The following is a 24522-nucleotide window of genomic DNA, read 5'->3' as shown; positions in this document are numbered from 1 at the left end:
GAAAAATTATTCAGATGATTGTTATCATTCATGAGAAACAAATAATGCCTGTGTCAAATCCCATGTCTAATTATGTTTGATGATCTTTTTCCATGGCACATATTAGTTTGATGAAAGAGACCAAGACTAAACTCAAATTAGAAAAATAATCCCAATCATCCCAGGATTAACAGATATGTTGAGAACTGACAAAAAATCATGCCCATCTTATCAGCTGGGACACTGGCTGACTAGCGCTGCAAACCGTAAGCGGATTTATTTCTAAACTGTCAGTTGTCTCCACATCTTAAACTCAGACTTCTATCTGTAAGCCTCTTCTCTAATCTCCAGGGACCTTCCTCCTGACTCCCCTTCCTCAGATAATCTACACATTATTAAATTTTGTCCATACTGTTATTTTAAGATAAGAAACAAATTTTAAAAGTTCACACATTGGAACTAAACAGTGTCTACGGAGGACTATGAAAAACCTGCCAAGGCCTCCCCAGTAACCATGTAACACACCGAGGCACTCGCAATGCACACGTTTGTCATGTGTGTGCGGCTACCTGTTTAATTAATGCACCTCTGGAAATGCAAGAACGTTGAGATTGTGACATGCTTGTATATTCACTGGTTCTTTTTAAAGAGATGTGAAACACATCTTCACAGATTTTTTAATATTGAGGTTGAAATTTCTTACCAGATGAGAAATATATATGTCAGTTTTGCCAATAAAAAGGTTAATTCATCTCATATGCCCCATACTGAATGCATATAGGAAGCATTATATTCCAGACTTAACATGTAGCTTTGATACACTAATTAAGCTGTTGAAAATATATGTTTTGGATCGATGGTTATTTTCCTTTAAAATGTTAGCTTTAACATTAAATTTTAAAAGTTTTTATTTCATAAGCAATGCCCTATAAAAAACCACTTTGCTTACCATCAGAGTGGGACTTCACCACCACACTAATTTGATGTATTAATTAAAAAACAAAGTCAAACTACATAAAGGGAATTTGATAGATACATTGAAACCAACATTTTAGAGCAGCCCTGTCTATAGGGACATTTAACAGGCAATGCTGAGGCGCATCATCCTGCACATACCTTGAAATAAATGTAAAATTGACAAATTTTGTCCCATTTTGGTAGGAAGAATCTAAAACAATTTTGGAGAATAGTGCCATCTATTCAGTAGGCATTGTCAAATATATCATCTTTATTTAACATTTCCCACGTCAAGAACAAATTAATTCCTAACAGCCGAATTACTGATTGGGGCAATGCCTGTCAGGGGGCGTGCCAGAGACAGATACAATAGTTTCCTAAAGAGGCTGCTGGAACACCTGGCCTTTAGGAGATGCAGTCCCTGCAAATAATGAGTCTTAAGAATTCACCTCCCTAATTTGCATATATCAATAAACAAAACTCATTTGATGATGGCAGAGTATTTTATGTATTTTTAATATTAGAACATGAAGTCAGGTTTATACAGAAAAAAAATATACTGCCTTAGAGTATGGCCACTATACAGTTCTATAAATTGACTCTTTTATCTCCTTGAAAAAAAGCTGACATGAGATTTAAAGGATGTGTGTGTTGTTTCTCTCTTAGAGCAGTAAGAGACACACCACCAACGAAATCAATAAACCAAAAAATAAAAGCAAAAAACAAAAGCCCTCTTCACAAATTTTGAGCATCATCTACAGCTTTATGTGGGGAGGGATACGGCCTCCATTCTTGAGTGATTCAGAGAGAGTCAAATGGTCCTGAGCTAAATTACAACCCTGAATGCATATTGGTGAAATGAGACGCTGATCCATTTGCACACTAATGTGCTATTTTTAAGTCATGCATCATAGCATCTTCAAAGAGGCCTGTCATAATTATGATGGATTAGACTGCAGAGTCAGTCCTAGATGCAGTAATTGTTTCACAGATGCTGCCGATGTGACTCGACTTCATAATAAATTACTTTCAGAGAGGTAGGAGAAGGAGCAAAATCCAATACCAAAGGAAGACTGCTGCGGCTAAAACCTGTTTTAGTCTTAGGAAACTTAAATGTTACCTACTAGTCAAAAGGCCAGTATTTTCCACTTAGATAAACATGCTTCATAAACGTATTCCTCTGACATAGAGGATGAAGGTTGATGTACTTGGCATTTTTAAAGTCCTCAATTCCTTTCTCAGTCTCTCTCATACATTATGAAAAATTATTCTGAAGCATTAGCTGAAATCATTGAGTGGTCATACTATACTATTGCATAAATGCTATTTAGATTGTATTAGAGGCCCGATGCACAAAATTCATGCAAGGGGCTCTGCCCTCACAGCCCCAGCTTCATCCAGAAGGTCATCTGGAGGATGTCCGGAAGGTTGTTCAGCTGGCTGGTCTAATTAGCATATTACGCTTTTATTATTATAGCTTTCCCGGTTATAATTTGACCTTTGGAACTTCCAAAATTATTGGTGGTATTTATAACTAATAGAACTACTCTTTTTGGTTCCTTAGAAGGCCATACTTTAAGGGGAATATTAGACTTAGAAAAAAAGGATAAACATACATGATATGACTAGTAGGCTCTAAATTACATTTGAAATTGTGACTTAATTAACATCTGTCATTGTGATAAGTAATTTCTAAAACTGCTTCTTTAGGCTTTTTAAAAAAATGCCAAAGCTGGTTTTAGAATTTAAGTGTTACATTTTTTTCACTCTTAAAGTCTCTTCCTTTTTGGCAAATCTATGAAGAAACCTCATGCTGTACCATGTAATCAAAACCCCTGAGCGTGTGTGTGTGTGTGTGTGTGTGTTTGCACCATTTAAATAATAAGCTACTTACTACATTTTAATTAGCAAAGATAACTGTTAGAGTAAAGCAGGCAAACACATGCCATAATTTTTCCTAGGTTAAGAGTTCAGTAAGTTGCCTTGGCCAGTGTGGTTCAGTTGACTGTGTGTCATTCTGTGCATGGAAAGGTTTTGGTTTCACATCAATGTTTCTCTCTCCTTGTCCTTTCCACCCCTCTCTCAAAATCAGTAAAAATACTGGGGATCAAGCCTACACTCCAAGCAGGTGCCCTGGCTGGGAATCAAAGCGGGATCTCCTGGTTCAAAGGTTGATGCTCAACCACTGAGCCACCCCAACAGATTCAACTATTTCTTGACTAATGAACTGTGACTGTGTACTTCACACAAATGAACTGATGTGAGCTCCAATTCTCTCAATGACATAATCAATAGAGACTTACAAATTGTCCTCAAATATTTCATTAATTTAAAATTAATTTTAAAAAATCTTTACTGTTGAAGGTATTACATGTGTCCCCTTTTTTCTCCCATTGAACCCTTATTATCCGCCCCTGCCCTTTGCCCAAAGCCTTCACCACCCTATTGTCTGTTTCCCTGGCCTATGCATATATGCATAAAAGTTCTTTGGTGATCTCTTCCTACCCACCCACCCACCCACCCCGCCTTCCCTCTGAATTCAACAGTCTATTCCATGCTTCCATGTCTCTGGATCTGTTTCGTTCAACAGTTTATTTTGATCATTAGATTCCACATATGAATGAGATCATGTCTTTCTCTGACTGGCTTATTTTGCTTAGCATAATACTCTCCAGATCCCTCCATGCTGTCTCAAAGGGTAAGAGATCCTTCTTTTTTTACTGCTGCATAGCATAAATATACCATAGCTTTATTATCCACTCATCTAATGAAGGGTACTTGTGCTATTTCCAGATCTTAGTTATTGTACATTGTGCTACTGTGAACATACGGATGCATATATTATTTATTTATTTATTTGTTTATTTATTTATTTCATTTTTTATTAAATTTATTGGGGTGACATTGGTTAATAAGATCATGCATATTATTTCTGATTGGTGTTTTGGGTTTCTCAGGATATAGCCCTAAGAGTGGGAGCACTGAGTCAAAGGCAGTTCCATATTTAATATTTTGAGGAAACTCCATACTGTTTTTCATAGTGGCTGCACCAGTCTGCATTCCCACCAGCAGTGCACTAGGCTTCCCTTTTCTCCACATCTTCTCCAGTATTTGTCATTTGTTCATTTGTTGATGGTAGCCATTCTGACAGGTGTAAGGTAATACTTCATTATTGTTTTAATTTGGTGATCAGTGACTTTGAGCATTTTTTCATATGCATCTTGGCCTTTATATATCCACTTTCAAGAAGTGCCTATTTAGGTCCTTTACCAATTTTTTAACTGGATGGTTTGCCTTCCTTTTGTAAAGTTGTATGAGTACCCTACATATTTGGAGATTAACCCCTTATCAGATGTATCATTGCCAAATATGTTCTCCCATAAAGTGGGCGCTCTTTTCATTTTGTTGATGATTTCTTTTGCTGTGCAGAAGCTTTCTATTTGATGTAGTCTCATTTGTTTATTTTGCCCTTAGTTTCCTTTGCCATTGGAGATGTATCTGCAAACATACTGCTACAAGAGATGTCTGAGATTTTGCTGCCTATGGTTTCGTCTAGGATTTTTATGGTTTCATGTTTTACATTTAAGACTTTTATCCATTTTGACTTTATTCTTATGTTTGATGTAAGTTGGTGGTCTAGTCTCATTTTTTGCATGTGACCTGTCCGATATTCCCAAAACCATTTATTGAAAAGTCTGTCTTGATTCCATTGTGTATTCTTGCCTCCTATGTAAAATATTAATTGAGCATAATGGCTTGGGTTGATTTCTGGGGTCTCTGTTCCATTAGTTTATTCCTAAGTATCTTAAATTTTTTGTTGTAATGGTTAATGGGATTGTTTCTTTAGTTCCTCTTTCTGAGAATTTATTATTGGTGTATAAAAATGCCATCAATTTCTGAGTGTTAATTTTGTATCCTGCTACATTGTTGAATTCGTTTATTAAATCTAGTAGTTTTTTTGGTGGACTCTTTAGGGTTTTATATGGACAGTATCATGTCATCTGTGAATAATGAGAGTTTTACTTCCTCCTTTCCAATGCAAATGCCTTTTATGTTTTCTTCTTGTCTAATTGCTGTGGCTAGTACTTCCAGTACTATTTTGAATAAGTGTGGTGAAAATGGACATCCCTATCTTGTTCCTGTTCTTAGGGGAAATGGTTTTAGTTTTGCCCATGAGTATGATGTTGGCTGTAGTTTGTCATATATGGCTTTTATTATGTTGAGGTATGATCCCTCTATTCCCACTTTGTTGAGAGTTTTTATCAAAAATGGGTGTTGATTTTTCGAATGCTTTTTCTAGGTCTATTGATATGATCATGTGATTTTTGTCTTTCAGTTTCTTTATGTGATGTATCATGTTTATTGATTTATGAATATTGTACCAGCCTTGCATTCCTGAAAGAAATCCCACTTGGTCATGTTGTGTGAACTTTTTAATATATTGCTGGACCTGATTTGCTAATATTTTGTTGAGGAGTTTAGCATCTGTGTTCATCAGGGATATTGACCTATAATTCTCTTTGTAGTGTCTTTATCTGACTTTGGAATTAGGATAATGCCAGCCTTATAAAAAAAATCCTTGTAAGTGTTCCTTCCTCTTGAATTTTTTGGAACAGTTTGGAATAGTTAATGCTTCTTTGAATGTTTGGTAAAACTCCCCATGAAGCTGTCCGGATCAGGGCTTTTATTTACTGGGAGTTTTTTGATTACTGCTTCAATTTCCTTAATTATTATAGGCCTATTCAGGTTTTCTGATTCTTCCTGATTCAGTTTTGGAAGATTGTATTTTTCTAAGAATTTGACCATTTCATCCACATTGTCCAGCTTATTGGCATATAGTTGCTCATAATATTTTCTTACAAACTTTTGTATTATTGGGATGTCAGTTGTTACTTCACCACATTCGTTTTCTGATTTTAATAACTTGGTTCCTCTCTCTTTGTTTCTTGATGAGTCTGGCTAAAGTTTTGTCAATCTTGTTTATCTTTTCAAAGAACCAGCTCTTGGTTTCAATAATCTTTTGTATTGTTTTTTAGTCTATATGTCATTTATTTCTGATTTAACCTTTATTACTTCCTTCCTTCTACTTACTCTGGTCTTTTCTTATTGTTCTCTTTCTAATTCTTTAAGTTGTAGGATTAAATAGTTTATTATTACTTTTTTTTGTTTGTTTTTTGAGGTAGGCCTGTAGTGCTATGAACTTCCCTCTCAGGACTGCTTTTGCTGTGTCCAATATATTTTGGGTTGTTGTGTGTTCATTTTCATTTTTTTCCTAGATTTTTTTGTGTTTTTTTCCTTGATCTCATTATTGATAATCCATTCATTGTTTAATAACATGATATTTAGCCTCCATGTGTTTGAATGTTTGAGTGTTTTTATTGTAGTTGATTTCTAATTTCATTCCATTGTGATCTGAAAATTTACTTGATATGATTTCAAGTTTCTTGAACTTGTAGAGACTTGTTTTGTGTCCTAACATTTGATCTATCTTTGAGAATGGTCCATGTGCACTTAAGAAGAATGTATATTCTGCAGCTTTGGGGTGAAATGTTCTATAAATGTCAATTAAATCCATATGATCTAGTGTGACATTTAGAATCACTGTTCCCTTGTTAATTTTGTCTGGAAGATCTAATCAGTCAGCAGGCTGTTAAAGTCCCCTACTATGACTGTATTGCTGTCTATCTCTCCCTTAAAGTCCTCCAGAAGTTATATATTATATATATATTTAGGTACTCCTATATTGGGTGTGTATATGTTTACCAGAGTTATAGTCTCTTGTTGGATCATTCCTTCTAATATTATGTAGTGACCTTTATTGTCTCTTGTGATGGACTTCATTTTGATGTCTATTTTGTCAGATATGAGTATTACTATCTCAGCTTTCTTTTTATTTCCATTTGCATGGAAATATTTTTCTATCCCTTCACTCTCATCCTATGTGAAAGTGGGTCTCTTGTATACAGCATATATTTGGGTCATGTTTTCATATCCATTCAGCTACGCTGTCTTTTGATTGGAGCATTTAATCCATTTGTATTTAAGGTTATTAGTGATAGGTAATTATTTAGTGCCATTTTCATTCTTTGTACTATGTTTCTCTCACTACATTTCTTCTTCTCATTACAACAGTTCCTTTAGAATTTCTTGCATTGCTGGTTTGGTGGTGATAAACTTCTTTAGCCATTTTTTTATTTTTTTTGTCTTGGTCTCTGAGAAGCAAAAGCCTTGTCACACAAAAATACGTATCTCTATATCAAAAAGTTACATTCATTAGGAAAACACTTGTTTAACTTTAGAAAAAGTTTTCTTTTCTCCCCCCTAAATTTGTAAAAATAACCTATCAACTCTATTTTCACTGATTAGCAGGTAGATGTCTACAATAATTGGAATTTTTTGTCTTAATACATAAATTATTCAATATATAAGCTTGAAAAATACTTTGTATAAGTAACTAATAATTACAGCATGAAAGCTTTTCTAATATTTCTGCAATGAGCAAAATGAACAGGTATCATTTCTCTTTTTTATTAAAAATAATGCTTGTCAATGTCAGCATGAAAACAATAGGTCATTTAAAGAGTGCTGTGCAAGTGGGTTAGTGGATCATACAATATCCCGGGATATGTATACATACAAAGTGTGGTTTGGGACACATTGAAGTCAAAGAAAATAATTCTCTTTCTCCCTCTAAAAAGGCACTTGATTGGTTTAAAATTTCTGAATCAGATTCATAGGTTTATAACAAATAAGCTTCAAATAAAAAAAATATCCTCATCCTAAAATGGAAAGGTTCATAATTTTTCTGCCCTCCCTGAGAAAACTAAACATTTAACTTTCCATATCTAATAGTTGTGCTCACTAAAAGAATTGCTGTCACAGAGTAGTTATGATAATTACTTTAAATTAGTATTTTTAAATGGCTATTGAGTTTAAAACTCCATATTAAAATACATCCCATTGCCCGGCTGCTATGGCTCAGTTGATTGAGCATCATTCCATGCACCAACAGGTTGCCAGGTGGATTTCTGATCAGGGTACCTGCCTGGGTTGCAGGCTCCATCCCAATAGGGGCTGTGCAGAAGGCAGCCGACTCATCGATTCTTCTATCTTCCTCTTCCTCTCTCTCTCTTAAAAAAAAAAATTCATTGAAAATCACCTTCATTTCTTCTTAGGAGCTAGTATGCTCATAAAAGATTTGCAAACTCCATCTGTTGTAATTCTGCCTTTGACATTTTAAAGAATGTCCAAATTGTGTGGAATGGATCATAATAGAGAATAAAAATGCTTAAAATATTTTATATCTAGAAAAATAGGACAATCTGCATCGTATACAGAGCATGCAAATACCATATAGATCATAACATTAATGTGGGGCAGACTGGGGGAAGAAGGGAGGCCCCGGCTGGCAGCTGGTGAATTGATTTTGCAGTTGTCAAAAGAAGACATATTTTATTGTACTATTTGGAAAGCTAATTGATCTAATCTGGGCTTATTTCTATGCCCCTTAATTTTTGAAAAATGGTAGTACCTTCACTTTGGAGAATCCTCTCACATTTAATTAAAAAAATCGATTTTTATGATTCTAGAACCTAGAATTTTTTGTTAAGGTTATCGATGATTAAGAGTATCAGTCTAGCCCTGACCAGTTTGGCTCAGTGGATGGAACGTCGGCCTGCGGACTCAAGGGTCCCAGGTTCGATTCTAGTCAAGGGCATGTACCTTGGTTGCGGGCACATACCCAGTGGGGAATGTGCAGGAGGCGGCTGATCGATGTTTCTCTCTCATCGATGTATCTGACTCTCTATCCCTCTCCCTTCCTCTCTGTAAAAAATCAATAAAATATATTTTAAAAAAAAAGTATTAGTCTAGCTTTGAGCCCAAAGTCAAATGATAGTTTTAAAAATTGAGTTGTTTTTCTTTGTTTATTTTTTTGTTTTGTTTTTTTGTTTTTTCCACACTAAGGTATTTAAAATGCAGTGTGCATTTACACTGTGGTGCATCTCAATTTGGACTAACCACATTTCATTTCCTCAATAGCAATATGTGACTAGTGGCTATGCATTTAATAGGCCATCTCTTAATTATTTAAAAGCAAGGAGGTCTCTTAGAAATGAAGACATCCCTTGGCTCTGTTTTTCCTTTTCTTTTGTCCTGTAGGAATTATGTAATTTTATTTATTAATTAACTAGAGGCCCAGTGCACGAAATTTGTGCACTGATTGGGTCCCTAGCAACTGCTGGCTGCCAGCTGCCAGCCGGGGCCTCCCTCCCTTCCCCCAGCCCGCCCCACCCCCCGGTTGAACTCCTGGACGATCTCTCAGTCAAGGGGATAATTTGCATACTACGCTTTTATTATGTAGGATACACATGATTAAAAGTTACAGAAACAGCAAACAGTTCAAAGCAATCTTCTTCCCAGTGCTATTCTTCTAGCCTCCCCAGTCCTTTTCCTGGAGGCAAAATATTATTACCAGTTTGTTGTATATTCTCCCAGAGCTGACTTTATTTTTTATTTTTTTTAATGTACATGTGTGGCATTCTTATACATACTGTTCTGCAGCTTGCTTCCTTTCATTTAATTAGTTGGAAATATTTCAATCTGAAATTATACATTGTTTCCTTTTGCTATTGAAAAAGATTGTGCATACATCATTTAACATATATATGAGCATACTTGTTAGGTAAGTTTTTGAAACTAAAGGGTCAAAAAAAGTTCCTGTGATATTCTGTAGATGTTGCTAAATTGTCTTCCATTGTATTAGTATTAATTTTGACTCCCAAGAACCGTACAAGAGAGTGTCTGTTTCACTAAATGCTAGTCAGCATAGTGTATTATCAAACTTTTTTATCTTTTCCAATTTAAAAAAAAAGGAATATTTTTAGTTTTAATTTGTACTTATTTTTATTAGTGATGCTGCATATTTTCTAAATATTTAAGAGCCATTTCATTTCATTTTCTGTGAACTGTCCACGTCCTTTGTTCATTTTTCTATTGGATCATCGGGGCTCTTGACATTTTCTATGAGTTCTATATATTAAGAAACGTTTTATGTGACTTTTAACTTTGCTTATGGGCTTACTTTTGCATGCATACATTTTATTGAACTTTCTAGTATGTTATGCCTTTGAGATTTGGGGTCACAAATAACTTAGTCATTAGATAATTTTTAGACAGTTTTCTTAGACTGCTTTTAATTTAGGGGGTTCATATTCATATTTTAAATTCATCTAAAATTCATTTTCATGTAGGGTATCAGGGATAGATTAAACTTTATCATTTTTTTTCAGATGACTACCCAATTGTTTTAATATATGTATTTGAAATGTCATCATTACCTCAAACCATATTTCTTTTTTATCTATTTCTGGACATTTTATTTCATTGGCCTTAATAGCACTCTATCACCTATCAATGTATACGTACAAGCTGTTTTAAGTATGATAGCTTTACTTGCTTTTAAATATCTCTTAAAGTGGCTACTGCCCTGTTCAGGCTCTATTATGGCTCTTTTTCAGGTTATTCCTGGCCATTCAATTTGTTTATTTCCCCCCACTAACTTTAGAATCAGCTTCTTTCATTCCTCAAAACATTCTGCTAGCATTTTTATTTAGAGTACATTGAATGAATACTTTAATTTGACAATATAAAAGACCATATACCTTTCTACTTGTTTTAAACTTTTATTCTAATAGGTTTTCCATGTTTCTTGTGAAGTATACTTCTGGTGATATATATATATATATATACATATATATATATACACACACACATATATATATATTTAATAATCAATATCATGGCCATTTCATGTCCTTTTAGAAGTATCTATTACTGTATTTTATTCCACTAACATTTCTGACTGGTTGTTGCTTTTATATGTCAAGGCTATTGATTTTTTTTCTTCAGCTACTTTACTGAATTCTGATAAATTCTAATAGTTTTTCAGTTGATTCTCTTGGTAGACCAGTGTACAATCTTATCATCTGCAAATAATTTTAACTTTGGTGTTGCTTTCCAGTGTTAATATCTTATTTCTTCTTCTGTTTCATTTGTCTTGGTTAGTAAGCAACATAAGCAATGGGTTTTTTAATAGCCCAGAGGCAAAGTAATTTTGATTTTTTTAAAAAACTTACATTCTTTTTTAAAAAATTTCTTTATTGGTTAAGGTATTACAAATGTGTCTTCATTTCCCATTAACCCCCAACCCCCCCCCCCCCCACTCATGCTCTCATCCACATTCTTAAAATATATGTAATGAGAAAAACTGTGGGAAAATAAGGCATAACTATATCATGAACAGGGCAGCATTTACTTTATCTAATGGATTATTTATGTATTTTAGTGCCCATTTCTTCCTGTTCTTTCTATCATTTGGACTTTGAAATTTCCATCAGTATTGGTCTAAAAAATGTTTGAATGAATGAATGAATGAATGAAGAAATAATCATAAGGTGAGCACATTTGAAACTGATTGAATGCTTACTTTATACTAAGCACAAATATGAACAGAGTAGAGTATTCTTAAGGAGTTTACAGTTCAGGAAGAGAGTAGAATACAATTGAATATGGTATGTTTACTGTAGACCTTATGAAACATAATAGAAACAGTATAGAATTGGGAATGTTTAATCCTCTTGGAAAACCGAAAGAGGATTCCTAGGGAATGTGATATCTGAGATAGTTTTAGAGGAATGTAGAAGAGTCTCTGGGCAAATTGGGGGACTAAGAAGGTATTCTGGGCAGACAACAGTAAGGAGGCTATGACATCAGATTTGCATTTTAGAACCTTCTCTTTGAGAACTATTTGAAGGAGCATTGGGGACTGGTGAGGACAGACTGGGCTAGGAGAGAAACCCTTTAAAAAGCTACTGCAATGGGCAATGAACCAAGATATGTAAAGCTGGCTACCAAATATCAGTGAAGAAAATTCAAGGAATATATAGAAAATAGAATTGATAGCTTAGCTAGTGATTTGCTATGCAAGGCGCTAGAGAAGACAGAATGGAGGTAGTCTTTCTCCACTGTTCTTAGCATTTTGATACGAAGAATTATTTGGGAAAGAAGTGGTTAATATTTACTAATGCAGAATGACCTTCGCACATGAGCTGGTGATTTTGATTATCTTCATTCTCTGTGACCATAACTATGGCAATGGCAATAGTAATTGGGAGGACAAGAGTAATCATTTTATTTTTTAAATATATTTTATGATTTCAGAGAAGGAGGGAGAGGGAGAGAGAGAGAGATAGAAACATCAATGATGAGAGAGAATCATTGATTGGCTGCCTCATGCATGCCCTCTACCAAGTATCAAGACTGCAACCTGGGCAACCCAGGCATGTGGTCTGACCAGTAATCAAACCCTGACCTTCTGGTTTATAGGTCAGTGCTCAATCACTGAGCCATGCTGGCCGGGCAAGAGTAATCAGCTACTGGTCTTCCATGAAAATGAGTATTACAATTTACTATGTCTAAGAATTCCAGTACTCTTAACAACGTGCTAATTCTCTAAGATGCATTATTCAAGTCAGACATGTATTAATGCACTTTCATTTTTGTCTCTGTGCTCTTTAGAATTCACTCTGAGGGCAGCCTTGTGGATGGCCCCGAAGCAAGCCTGATGGAACAGGATAGAACCAACCATGTGGAGGGCAACAGACTAAGTCCATTCTTGACACCATCTCCTTCTCCCATCTGCCAGACAGAACCTCTGGCTATAAAGCTCCAGAATGGAAGCCCATTACCAGAGAGACCTTATCCAGAAGTGAATGGAGACACCAAGTGGCAATCTTTCAAAGGTCATTATGGAACACCCCATATGAAGGGCAGCCAGAATAGTCGTGTCAGCCCGGACTTTATACAAGAAGGCAGAGGGTATTCCCGGTGTTTGCAGAATGGAGGGATAAAACGCACAGTTAGTGAACCTTCTCTCTCTGGGCTCCATCAGAACAAGAAGTTGAAACAAGACCAAAAGGCCAATGGAGAAGGAAAGAACTTCGGGGAAAGACAAGAAAGAAATCCAGGCAAAGGCAGCAGTCAACCAAATGTCTCCGATATGAATGACAAGAGAGAATCTGTGAGCTCTGTGGCCCCAGAAAATGCAGTTAAAGATACCACCAGTTTTTCAACACACAACTCGAGTGGGTCTGAAAATGCAGAGCATCAGATTCTGAATGAGCAGGAGGGCAAAGATGAGAACTACCATGACAAGAACATTGTATTACTTCTTAAAAACAAGTCAGTGCTAATGCCTAATGGTGCTACAGTTTCTGCCTCTTCCATGGAAAACACACATGGTGAACTCCTGGAAAAAACACTGTCTCAATATTACCCAGATTGTGTTTCCATTGCGGTGCAGAAAACCACATCTCACATACATGCCATTAACAGTCCGGCTATTAATGAGTTGTCCTGTGAGATCACTCACCCGTTGTATACCTCAGGGCAGACCAATTTCCCACAGACCTCGAACTCTGAGCTGCCTCCAGAGCCAGCTGCAGTCATGACTGAGGCCTGTGACGCTGATAATGTCAGTAAACCAGCTGCAATGCTAGGTACCTGTTCCTTTCAGAAACCAGAACAACAAAAACCAGTTTTTGAGATATGCCCATCTCCTGCAGAAAACGGTAACATCCAAGGAACCACAAAGCTAGTGGCTGGTGAAGAATTCTGTTCAGGTTCCAGCAGCATTTTGCAGGCTCCTGGTGGCAGCTCTGAACGGTATTTCAAGCAAAATGAAATGAATGGTGCTTACTTCAAGCAAACCTCAGTGTTCTCTAAGGATTCCTTTTCTGCCACTGTCACACCACCACCATCACAGTTGCTTTTGTCGCCTCCTCTTCCAGAGGTTCCTCCGCTTCCTTCAGAAGGAAAAAGCACTCTGAGTGACGGTGTTGTGGAAGAACACCATCACTACCCCAACCAAAGTAACACAGCTCTTTTAAGGGAAGTGAACATAGAGGGTGAACCGGAGGCACCACCATCCCAGAGTCCTAACCCACCTACACATGGATCCATCCCCTCTCTGACGCTTCCAGAAAGGCTTCAGAATAATTGTGCTAACAAGAATGACATACGGACTCCAGGAACAATGACTGTTCCATTGTGTCCTGAGAAAGCAAGACAAACACCAGAACATCCCAAGCATAACCCACCAATTCTCGGTAGCAGTGGAGGGCCACAGGACCACTGCCAGCAGCTGATGGGGCACACAGAACAGGAGGTTCTGAAGGGTCAAGATAAGCAACAAACACTCGATCTTGTGCTCCCAACACAGCCCCATCTGAAACCAGGATGGATTGAATTGAAGACCCCTCAATTTCCTCAAGCAGAATCCCATCTAAAATATAAAGCACCTCTGCGGTCAGTTCTTCAGTATCAGCCCAACTCCTCCAATCACATGACCTCCAAACAATACACTGGAAATTCCAACATGCCTGGGGGGCTCCCAGGGCAAGCTTGCATCCAGAAAATGATGCAGCCAGAGCAGAGGCCACAAAGGTACCAACTTGAGATGAATCATGGGCAGTCTCAAGGTACAGTGGACCAGCATCTCCAGCTCCAAAAACCCTCACTCCAGGTGCACTTCTCCAAGACAGACCCTTCCCCTGAAGCTCACACGCAGTCACTGTGCACCCCTAGGTTTCATTTTCAACAGAGACCAGACTCCGAGCATAAGAAACTCATGCCCTCACCATTAAAGCAGCACTTGAATCAAGAGGCTTCAGAGACGGAGCCCTTCTCAAACTCACATCTTTTGCAACACAAGTCTCATAATCAGGCAGCACAAACACAGACATCCCAGAATTCACATCTCCCTCAAAACCAGCAGCAACAGCAAAAATTACACATGGAGAATAAAGAACAAATGCCCCATACTTTTTCTCATCCCCAAGGCAACTGTGGTCAGCAAAGGGAAGGATCGTTCTTTAGCCAGATTAAAGTGGAAGAATGCTTTCATGGTGAAAATCAATATTCAAAATCAAGTGAGTTTCAGACTCATAATACCCAAATGGGATTGGAGCACATACAGAATATGAACAGTAGAAATTCCCCTTATGGTCATATCTTGAAGTCAAATGCAAGCAAAGTACAGATTTCTTGTTCAAACAACATTCACCCAGCTTCAAAGAATACAGAACAGACTTTACATCCTGAACATTTTTCTGGAAACAAGACCCCAAACTTGCATCACATGCAATATTTTCCAAATAATGTGACCACAAAACAAGATGGTCTTCACAGGTGCTTTCAAGAACAAGGACAGAAGCCTCCGCAGGCTTCCGTTCTGCAGGGATATAAAAGTAAAAACCAAGATTTGTCTGGCCAACAAGGTACACAATTCACTCAGCAAAGGTACCTGATGCACAACCAAGCAAACGCTTTCACTGTGCCTGAACAAGGAGGAGGTCACATTCAGACCCCTCCCCAGAAGGACATTCAAAAGCACGCTGCTCTGAGATGGCACCTCTTACAGAAGCAAGAGCAGCAGCAAAACCAACAACCCCAAACTGAGTCTTGCCACAATCAGGCACACAGGCCAATTAAGGTTGAACCTGGATCCAAGCCCCATGCCTGTATGCACCCCAAGTCAGCACAGCCAGAAAACAAAATGTGGAAAAAGATAACTAAGCAAGAGATTCCACCCCTGAGCTGTGATAATGTGCAGCAGAGGAGCATTCTGGAGACCATGGAGCAACACCTGAAGCAGTTCCAGGTCAAATCACTATTTGACCATAAGGCTCTTACTCTCAAATCACAGAAGCAAGTAAAAGTTGAAATGTCAGGGCCAGTCACAGTTTTATCTAGACATACCAGTGCTGCAGAACTCGATAGCCACACCCCAGCTTTAGAGCAGCAGGCAACTCCGTCAGAAAAGACACCAACCAAAAGAACAGCTGGTTCTGTTCTCAATAATTTTTTAGAGTCACCTTCCAAATTACTAGATACGCCTATAAAAAATTTATTGGATACACCTGTCAAGACTCAATATGATTTCCCATCATGCAGATGTGTAGGTAAGTGCCAAAAATGTTCTGAGACATATGGTGTTTATCCAGAATTAGCAAATTCATCTTTAGATATGGGACTTTCTTTTTTTTTTTTTTTTAGTCTGGCAGCAATTTTTAAAGGCTCATAAAAATCTGAAGCTTACATTTCTTGTCTTTGAATTACAAATGCTGTGCTGTGCAAGAAAGAACTTCACTTACATTCAGTTTTTTTCAAAATATTAAAACAATTGTGCATGCTAATTTTCTCTGTATTCAAACCCTTTAAAATATAAAGCTATCTGCTATAGAGTAATTAATCTATTTGTCTTTATAAATAATTTTTTGGAGAGACAGCTAGGCAGTAAAAACATCTATTAAAATGAGAAAAATAACTGTCATATGCAAACTAGTGTACAAGCTTTTAATATTTTTTAATTTGGGGTTGAAGGTATTAGTTTTACAAGGCTAATTTCTATAAGGGAGAAATTATTTTCAGTCTTGTTGAGTTGGGGGAAATTGTAATGCTTGAAGTTCTGAATATTCATGAAGTTGCCCTTTCTCCATTTATATACTTGAAATATTGTGTGATTTATATTCATTTTGATTCTATTTTCTCTTTAAAGTTTTATCTTTTTTATAAATATATGTAATTTCCTATTTTTGAAACAAACACCTTTTTGTTAAAATTCAAGATACATGACAGGTCTGTTGGAATAAGGAAACATTTTGCTGATCGATGCAGATTTTATACATATATGTGGATATCTTAATAATAGCTATACAGCTTGGGTATAGTAGAAGACATTTGAAAAAAACATGTCAAACTAATGTGGCTAGTGGTCCACCCACCCCATGTTATTCCTCTTATGATGGGACACCCTGCATCTTATAGGCGATGAGGGAGGATGCCTACTGTCCCTTTGTGTGTGGTCAGGATTAGGTTGCCTCACTGGGCTAAGTGCCACACATGTCATAGATAATATTAGGTAAGTTATAACCACCTTCACTCCCTTCTCCCATCACCCTAACCCTTTTCTCCCCCACATCTCATCTTTGACAGGAGCCTCTCCTTTTACCTGACCCACTCCAGTATTTTTTTCACTTTAAAAATTGTTCTAAAGTATGTACAAATATGGGTCTGGAGTCAATGTTTTTAATTTCAAAACAGAGTGATAAAATGTTGTGGGGAGACAAGAGGAGAAAAAGGTATCTTGACAATAAACTGAGAAATCACGTAGGGGCGAGATAAGATAGGAAATTATATTCTAATCTTATAACATCCAAGTAGCAGGCAGAATTCCAGTTAGCTATAAAAACTTTTTTTAGTGTACAAAACCAATTGTAGTTGATATTACATATAATATATTATAATCCCCACCCTTTTTCTTCGTTGGTTCCATGCATTTGGTATAAAATAATTTCTTAGTCCATATCTGAAATATAATTTAATACATTTTTATCCAACAGCCAACATATGCATATACTTAATTATTTCACACATTTTCTAATAAATGACTCCCTTAATTTACTCATTTGGGGGGGAAAAATGTGTAAAGTCACATTTAGGGCCCTTAATGTGCAGTTGGGGGATAAGCTTTGTGGATGTAGCCTTTATATTTAGTATAATTGAGGTCTAAAATAATAATCTTCTATTATCTCAACAGAGCAAATTATTGAAAAAGATGAAGGTCCTTTTTATACCCATCTAGGAGCAGGTCCTAATGTGGCAGCTATTAGAGAAATCATGGAAGAAAGGTAATTAACGCAAAGGCACAGGGCAGAGTAACGTTTATCCTTTTGTATATGTCAGACTTTTTCCAGCTTACACACACACACAAAGCAGTAAACAATCGTAAATTGAGTAATTACTAGTAGGCTTAGCTATTCCAGGGTTGCCAACCCTGCATACTGTGCTATTCACCAGGGAGTCACAATATTTGACAGGACCAAGAGTCTGCGAGCTGGCACAGGCTGCCCACTTTGACATGGGTGCCAGAAAACCCAGGCATGAGCAAGAATCATCCTGCTTGCCAGGCATAAGGGTGCTGGCACAAGCTGCAGTGAGAGGCCCCACTGTGGCTCTCCCACTGGGCGATAAAGTGTCAAAGAGGAAGAGGGGGGACGTGTGGTTTAAGAAAGGAACCCGTTGAGTTAAATTCACCTAGAATTGTAAAGGCGTAGTCCTCTCTAAGGAAGTTGTCCCCAGTCTGAGCAAAGGGCAAGTGTGATATACTGAATAGAAATAGAGACATTCTATTTATAGTTGCACTTTCTTTTTTTACTGTCAGTCACAGGTATGCAAGTACTTACCTGAACCTATAGTTACTCCTGCATGTAGAAGACTTTTAAGAGCGAGATACTCAATGCAGAGAGACATTCATATAGGTATCCACAGCTCTTGAGCTGTTACTATGCTAGGATGCCTTTTCTCTAAGAGGTAGGCAGTGTTATCATTGAAATACATTAGGAGACATGCTGGGCAGCAAGGACATACTTTGCATCATTCTTGCCCCTTTTCCAAATTAGCATGTAGAAATTTACTAATCATTTCATCCCCCCCTTTTTATTTATTAACAAGTAGTAAGTAGTACCTTGGTCAGAAGGGAAAATATAATCAATTTCTAGAACTATCCTATATTCTCAGTATTGCTGGATACTAGTTATTTGCCAGCTTCCTTTTTAAAAATGTGAGATTCTTTGAGGAACAGTTATAACTAAAATCTATTATGATTCCCTATGTTTAAAATAGCTAAATTTAGTTAAAGGACAAAAACCAAATAGTATATATCTTAGAAGACTGAATTTAGCAAACTTAAAAAAAGTCTTGTGCTTTGTGAAATTATGTATAAAACTAAGTTTTCCCATTATTTTCACCTAACATATAATTTTGAAATAGTTCATTACAATTATCAGTATATTCTTACACTGAAGAAAAACAAGGCTTAAAGTCTATTATCTAGTTTGCTTGGCATAAACTTTAAAAAAATAAATAAACCATTTATTTCTCAGGATGTGGTAATAGAGTAAAATTACACTCAGATGTTCAATATTTTGGGTATCTTTTAGGCCCATTTGCTAATTTTATGTGTGTGTGTTTCTGTGGATTTCTTTAAGGTTTGGACAGAAGGGTAAAGCTATTAGGATTGAAAGAGTCATCTATACTGGTAAAGAAGGCAAAAGTTCTCAGGGATGTCCTATTGCCAAATGGGTAAGTGTGACCTGACAGGGCTTTTGGTCTTCAATTCGGGGCATTTTCATTCATTAAATTTAACCCTGAAAAAATTATGTTAACCCAGATCAAAGAGTTATTTATACCAGCTAAAAGGAATATTGCTTATATTTATTTTATCATGTGCTATCTCTTAAGAAAAAGACAGATTAGTTTTATAATTATACGCTAACCATATTTAATTGAAAGAATTGAATGGTGAGAAGGAGGTCCACTCAGGCACCTGCTACAAGTATAATTCTTCCTTTAAATATCTTCACGTCATTTATGAAAACCTTGATCTTTATGAAAAAGACCTGCATGTCTTCCTTCTAGCTCTGGCTTTAATTCGGGGAGCATTGCCCCAACTCTGCTGGGTATGCAGTAGTCAGCTAAACATTGAGCAGTTTTTCACCTCTCCCAGTTCTGACCCCAGGGTAAACCCCCACTTTGTACATGGGCTACAAAAGGCAAGTTGCAGGGGAGGGTAAATGTTGCCCTATGACCCAGACGTGAGAAAATATGCATACATAAATCAATGCTGACATCTGCTGCAAGTGACCCTTGTCTTGTTTTGGTTGGGGTGGGGGGTGTTGGGGTGGAATGGTGACCTGCACAGGTGGTGCGCAGAAGCAGCAGCGAGGAGAAGCTACTGTGTTTGGTGCGGGAGCGAGCTGGCCATACCTGTGAGGCTGCAGTGATTGTGATTCTGATCCTGGTGTGGGAAGGCATCCCCCTGACTCTGGCTGACAAACTCTACTCGGAGCTCACCGAGACGCTGAGGAAGTACGGCACGCTCACCAACCGGCGGTGTGCCCTGAACGAAGAGTAAGTGAGGCCAGGACCTTTTCTCTCTTCCCACGGATAGCAAAGCCTGATCGTTGGTTGGAGGGAAGAGAGTTGAATCTGCATTTTCACATTTATAAAATGGGGGTCAAAATGCCTGCTTCACAGTCATGCAATAGGAGGTTGTGTTTGCTAACATGGACAGTGTGAGATGATGTCATTCATATTTTGTACCTTCAGATAACATAGGATTAGTTAGGACCAGCTTGCTAAGTGTCTGTACCAGTGATGGCGAACCTATGACACGTGTGTCAGAGGTGACATGTGAACTCATTTTTTTTGGTTGATTTTTTTCTTTGTTAAATGGCATTTAAGTATATAAAATAAATATCAAAAATATAAATCTTTGTTTTACTATGATTGCAAATATCAAAAAATGTCTATATGTGACACGGCACCAGAGTTAAGTTAGGGTTTTTCAAAATGCTGACACACCGAGCTCAAAAGGTTCGCCATCACTGGTCTGTACCCACATGAACTCAGTCACACCATAAACTTGAAAATACTTGTCTATCTACTTGCTGCAAATGACAACTCGTTTGTGTGCGTGGCCATCACATTAGTAAGTATTGACATCACTTGTAAGTGGCAGTACTTGAAACAAAAGACTTTTGCTGAGAAACTTTGGGATTCCCAGGTGAAGGACCATAATTGTGTACGTAGCAAACAAAACATAAGACCTGTAGTAGAAGTTATAGAGAACCAAACCAATTTGGGCTTCCATTTATTTCCACAATAGTAATCAAAATTGTTCATTATTTTCATTATTTCCACAATAGTAATCAAAATTGCTTCCATTTCTACTATGTCTAAACCTTCAAGAATTTAGTGTCCATAGGATATGCATTTTTCCCAGGAATATATAAATATTTGGAATAGAAGAACAGGGTTTGCACTTAAATATATTTAGCGCATCCAAGTGTTAGTATGTTTTTTTGTTTATATTCCTATTTGTTTTCAACTCCCTCCACTTGCAGGAGAAATCTTAATTTTTTTTATTATTCCTCTACTATGCCATTCCTGTATAACATTCAGAGACTATAGGATAATTCACTATGCTACACTGAAATCCTACCATACTTAGTTTTCTTACAATTGATTCTAAAATAATTTTGATTTTGCATTTCTTCCTTTAGTCTCCTTTCCTCTGTATCCATCAAACTGCAAAATAGTTTACTGAGCTTATGCAAATACTATATTGCTCATTGCAACAACCCATTGCTAACCAAATTTTTTTTTGCTATTAGTCTAACTGGTATGGTTTTACTAATTTTATCTTAAAATAGGTTCTCTCTCTGGGTCATGAGGGAGTGCAAATCAACTATAAGTAATCTGCTTAAGAAAGTTATTTTTTTTGTACATGAAATTGTTGCTTGACTTTCTGTGGTAGTTGTAATCCAAAAATGTCATGGTATGCACCTCACTGCCATAAATCTACATGTGGTGGAAGGTCAAAGTTGCTGATTTCAGAACACATGACTCAAACTTACAATGGACTGCTTTAGGTGTAACATACTATTCAGCTTACCCCAACTTCCCTGTTCCTCGTTTAAAAATGTACTTTAGGTGCCTGGAATCAAAAAGGAAATGAAAGTTAAGGCACCTTGAGCTAATTGTTGGTGATAGCATTTTTCTCAGAAATTCATTAACACTGCCTTGTATTTTTAAAGCAGACTTCCTCCTAGACTTGATGGCTTGAACTTCTAAACCAGTGAAGAATTTGTTTAAATTTATTTTAGTATAATGCAACTATACTTGTAATTGATTTAAGCTTCATTAATATTATACATCTCTGGTATTTTTATATATTTAGTGCATCTAAGTGTTGTATATTTTGTTAAGATTTTTCTTTAATTTCTATAAATGCCATTGGCCTGAAGTGGAGTCAGACATTCTATATGAAGAACTCTCCTAAAATGTGTTATTTTGCATTTGGAAACCAGAACAATAATTGGGCGAGGGTCTAAGAAAAGTTATAATTGGTCTTAATAGGAGGTAATTACAAAATTATTAAAACATGTACTTCAAATAGTAAGACATTTTAAAGGCCAATCTGTGAACCTTTGCTTATCTTTGTTTAGTATTTCAAGGTGAAGATGAGTAACTATTTAGATGAAATTTTCACTTTGGGCTATTCTCCAAATAGTAATTCTCAAAAAAACTGTACTTGAGAAACATGATTAAAATAGACTCTTCACAACAGAGACTTCACTCAGATACACTTTATAAGTTTCTTCTACCCCATAAAATAAATTTTATATTTGGCAGAAGTTAAAGTTATGATTCTTTGCCAAGAACATAGGATAATATCACATTGGAGCTGCTGACCCAGCTTAATGTTCAAAGCTGTGTGAGCCTTGTCGCTTGAGTTCTCACAAATCCCAGTGCCCACAAGCACCATCACCACCCACTGTGAGTCCAGGAAGGGACTCAGAGCGCTTTCAGTGGGACAGTCAGAAACGGACTTTTACATCCTCGGAGCCGAAGCAGCTGTTCCTCCTTTAAAGATTCCCCTTTGAGATTTCCATTTTATGACTAAGCCTAACCAGTATGTTTTTGGCAAGTTAGTGTTGTGGGAGTGTACCTGTTGTCATAAGAAAGTCAAAGCCAGAAATGCTTTCTTCCAGGCTGGGTGATGTTAAACTTGTAAAGAAATTTGCTGTTACAGACTGGCAGCTGTCAGAGGGGTGGGAGTAAGGGGAATGGGTGAAAAAGGCAAAGGGATTCAGAAAACAAAGCAAACCTCATAGACAGACAACAGTATGGCGATTATCAGAGGGAAATGGGGGTGGGAGGAGGGAGAAGAGGGTATGGGGGGATAAATGGTGGTGGAAGGAGAGTTGATTTGGGGTGGTGAACACAATACAATATACAGATGATGAATTACAGAATTATACACCTGAAACCTATATAATTTTATTAACCAGTGTCACCCCAATAAATTCAATTGAAAAAAAAGTAACTGCAATTACATTAAATGGAGGCGTGTAGTGTAACAAATCCCTAAGGGCCCATCACACAGCTTCAACGTTTATCACCATTTTATCAACACCATTTCATATATTTTCACCACACGGCCTACTCCCATCCCCACCCCCCACTAGTGTTTATAACAGAACACAGTTACCATATTCTCTCACCCATGTACATTGCAGTATTGCAGTGTGTATATCTAACATAACTTATTTTACAAAGCCTAGTCACCGTGTCATATCAATCACCTTAAAAATACGGTTTAATGTTCAGACCATGTTCAGATTCCTGAATTGGATCCTGTTCCCCCCCCCCCCCCAAATATTAAAAGTAAGAAGATACTGAGAAAAGATAAGTCCACACCTTGCATTTGATTGATGCTTTTGAGTAGAGTAGTCCCAGTTCGTGTGTGTCATCTAGCATAAGTGTTAATAGAACTTCTTTCATTCTCAGAAGTGTCCCATTTTGGAAGATAAGTTGTATGATTCACAAGCCTCTTTTTATTTATAATAGTCTCCCTCTCTTTTTTTATGAACTTATTTGTAATAGAAACTATGTGATTTGCTCTGTAAAATTTCCCATATTCTGGATTTGGCTCATTCGACAGTTGTTTCATTGAATGTGTTCTCTGTCCCTATATCTTCTGTACACTGGTAATTTGACATACTTATATGTGTATATTGGAAAAAATGCTTCATAAATGGTAATGAAATAATCTTAGTTTTTCTTATCTACCAGGTGGGACGTACATCTGCTTCGATTCATTTATAGTATTGTTAGGAGTGTTCAGTTAGTTCAGGAGTTGTCAGCTTGATTCATCCACCCTGAAGTTTCCCTGAAAACTTGCACCAAATGATTAATGCATCCATTATCATTTCCTCTTTCCAATTCGAGTTTGCAAATTGATATTTTTCTTATTCTCTGATGTATATATGTCAGTGTTATGTGCATCTAATTTATCTTTGCTAGTTTTTCCATACTTGCACAAGTTTAAATTATCCAGATGGTAAATCAAAAGGTTGAGAATGTTTTTAAAAATCTGCTATGTAGATGAATTATTTTTATTACAGTTGCTCTACTGATTTATAATTTAACCATGAGCCAAACACTGTGTAATATTAAAGTAAAGATGGTATGTGTTAATTCTAACAATATTTAAAAGACCCCTAGAGAAATAAAAATTCCTTTTAGTAGCCACTTGAAGTAGGAAATCACCTTGAAGTCATTCCAATTTGTTATATAGGGATGTTTTTTGTTTGTTTGTTTTTTTATATTGACTTTCTTCTTTTATTCTTTTTGTCAGTTTTTTTAAGAAAAACAATTTTAAATATAGTAATGGTACATGCAATAAACCTTAATATTTCAAGCCGAAACCGGTTTGGCTCAGTGGATAGAGAATCAGCCTGCGGACTGAAAGGTCCCAGTTTCGATTCCGGTCAAGGGCATGTACCTTGGTTGCAGGCACATCCCCAGTAGGGGGTGTGCAGGAGGCAGCTGGTCAATGTTTCTCTCTCATCGATGTTTCTAACTCTCTATCTCTCTCCCTTCCTCTCTGTAAAAAATCAA

The 24522-nt window shown here is 36.8% G+C and overlaps 1 protein-coding gene across 1 annotated transcript in view; it reads left to right on the top strand.

Moving 5' to 3' along the window:
* Positions 1-24522, top strand: part of TET2 (tet methylcytosine dioxygenase 2) — a 117469-nt gene that overhangs the window by 63189 nt on the left and 29758 nt on the right. Inside the window, exons 3-6 of the mRNA XM_015558090.1 lie at positions 12514-15956; positions 17594-17684; positions 19044-19137; positions 19757-19965. Of these exons, the coding sequence (XP_015413576.1) occupies positions 12560-15956; positions 17594-17684; positions 19044-19137; positions 19757-19965 (3791 nt within the window). The 5' untranslated portion in view covers positions 12514-12559. The remainder of the gene's footprint in view (positions 1-12513; positions 15957-17593; positions 17685-19043; positions 19138-19756; positions 19966-24522) is intronic.

The sequence above is a fragment of the Myotis davidii genome, unplaced genomic scaffold (genome assembly GCF_000327345.1).
Source record: "Myotis davidii unplaced genomic scaffold, ASM32734v1 scaffold967, whole genome shotgun sequence".
In the NCBI taxonomy this organism is placed as follows: Eukaryota; Metazoa; Chordata; class Mammalia; order Chiroptera; family Vespertilionidae; genus Myotis; species Myotis davidii.
This window is presented reverse-complemented; position numbering and strand designations above follow the sequence as displayed.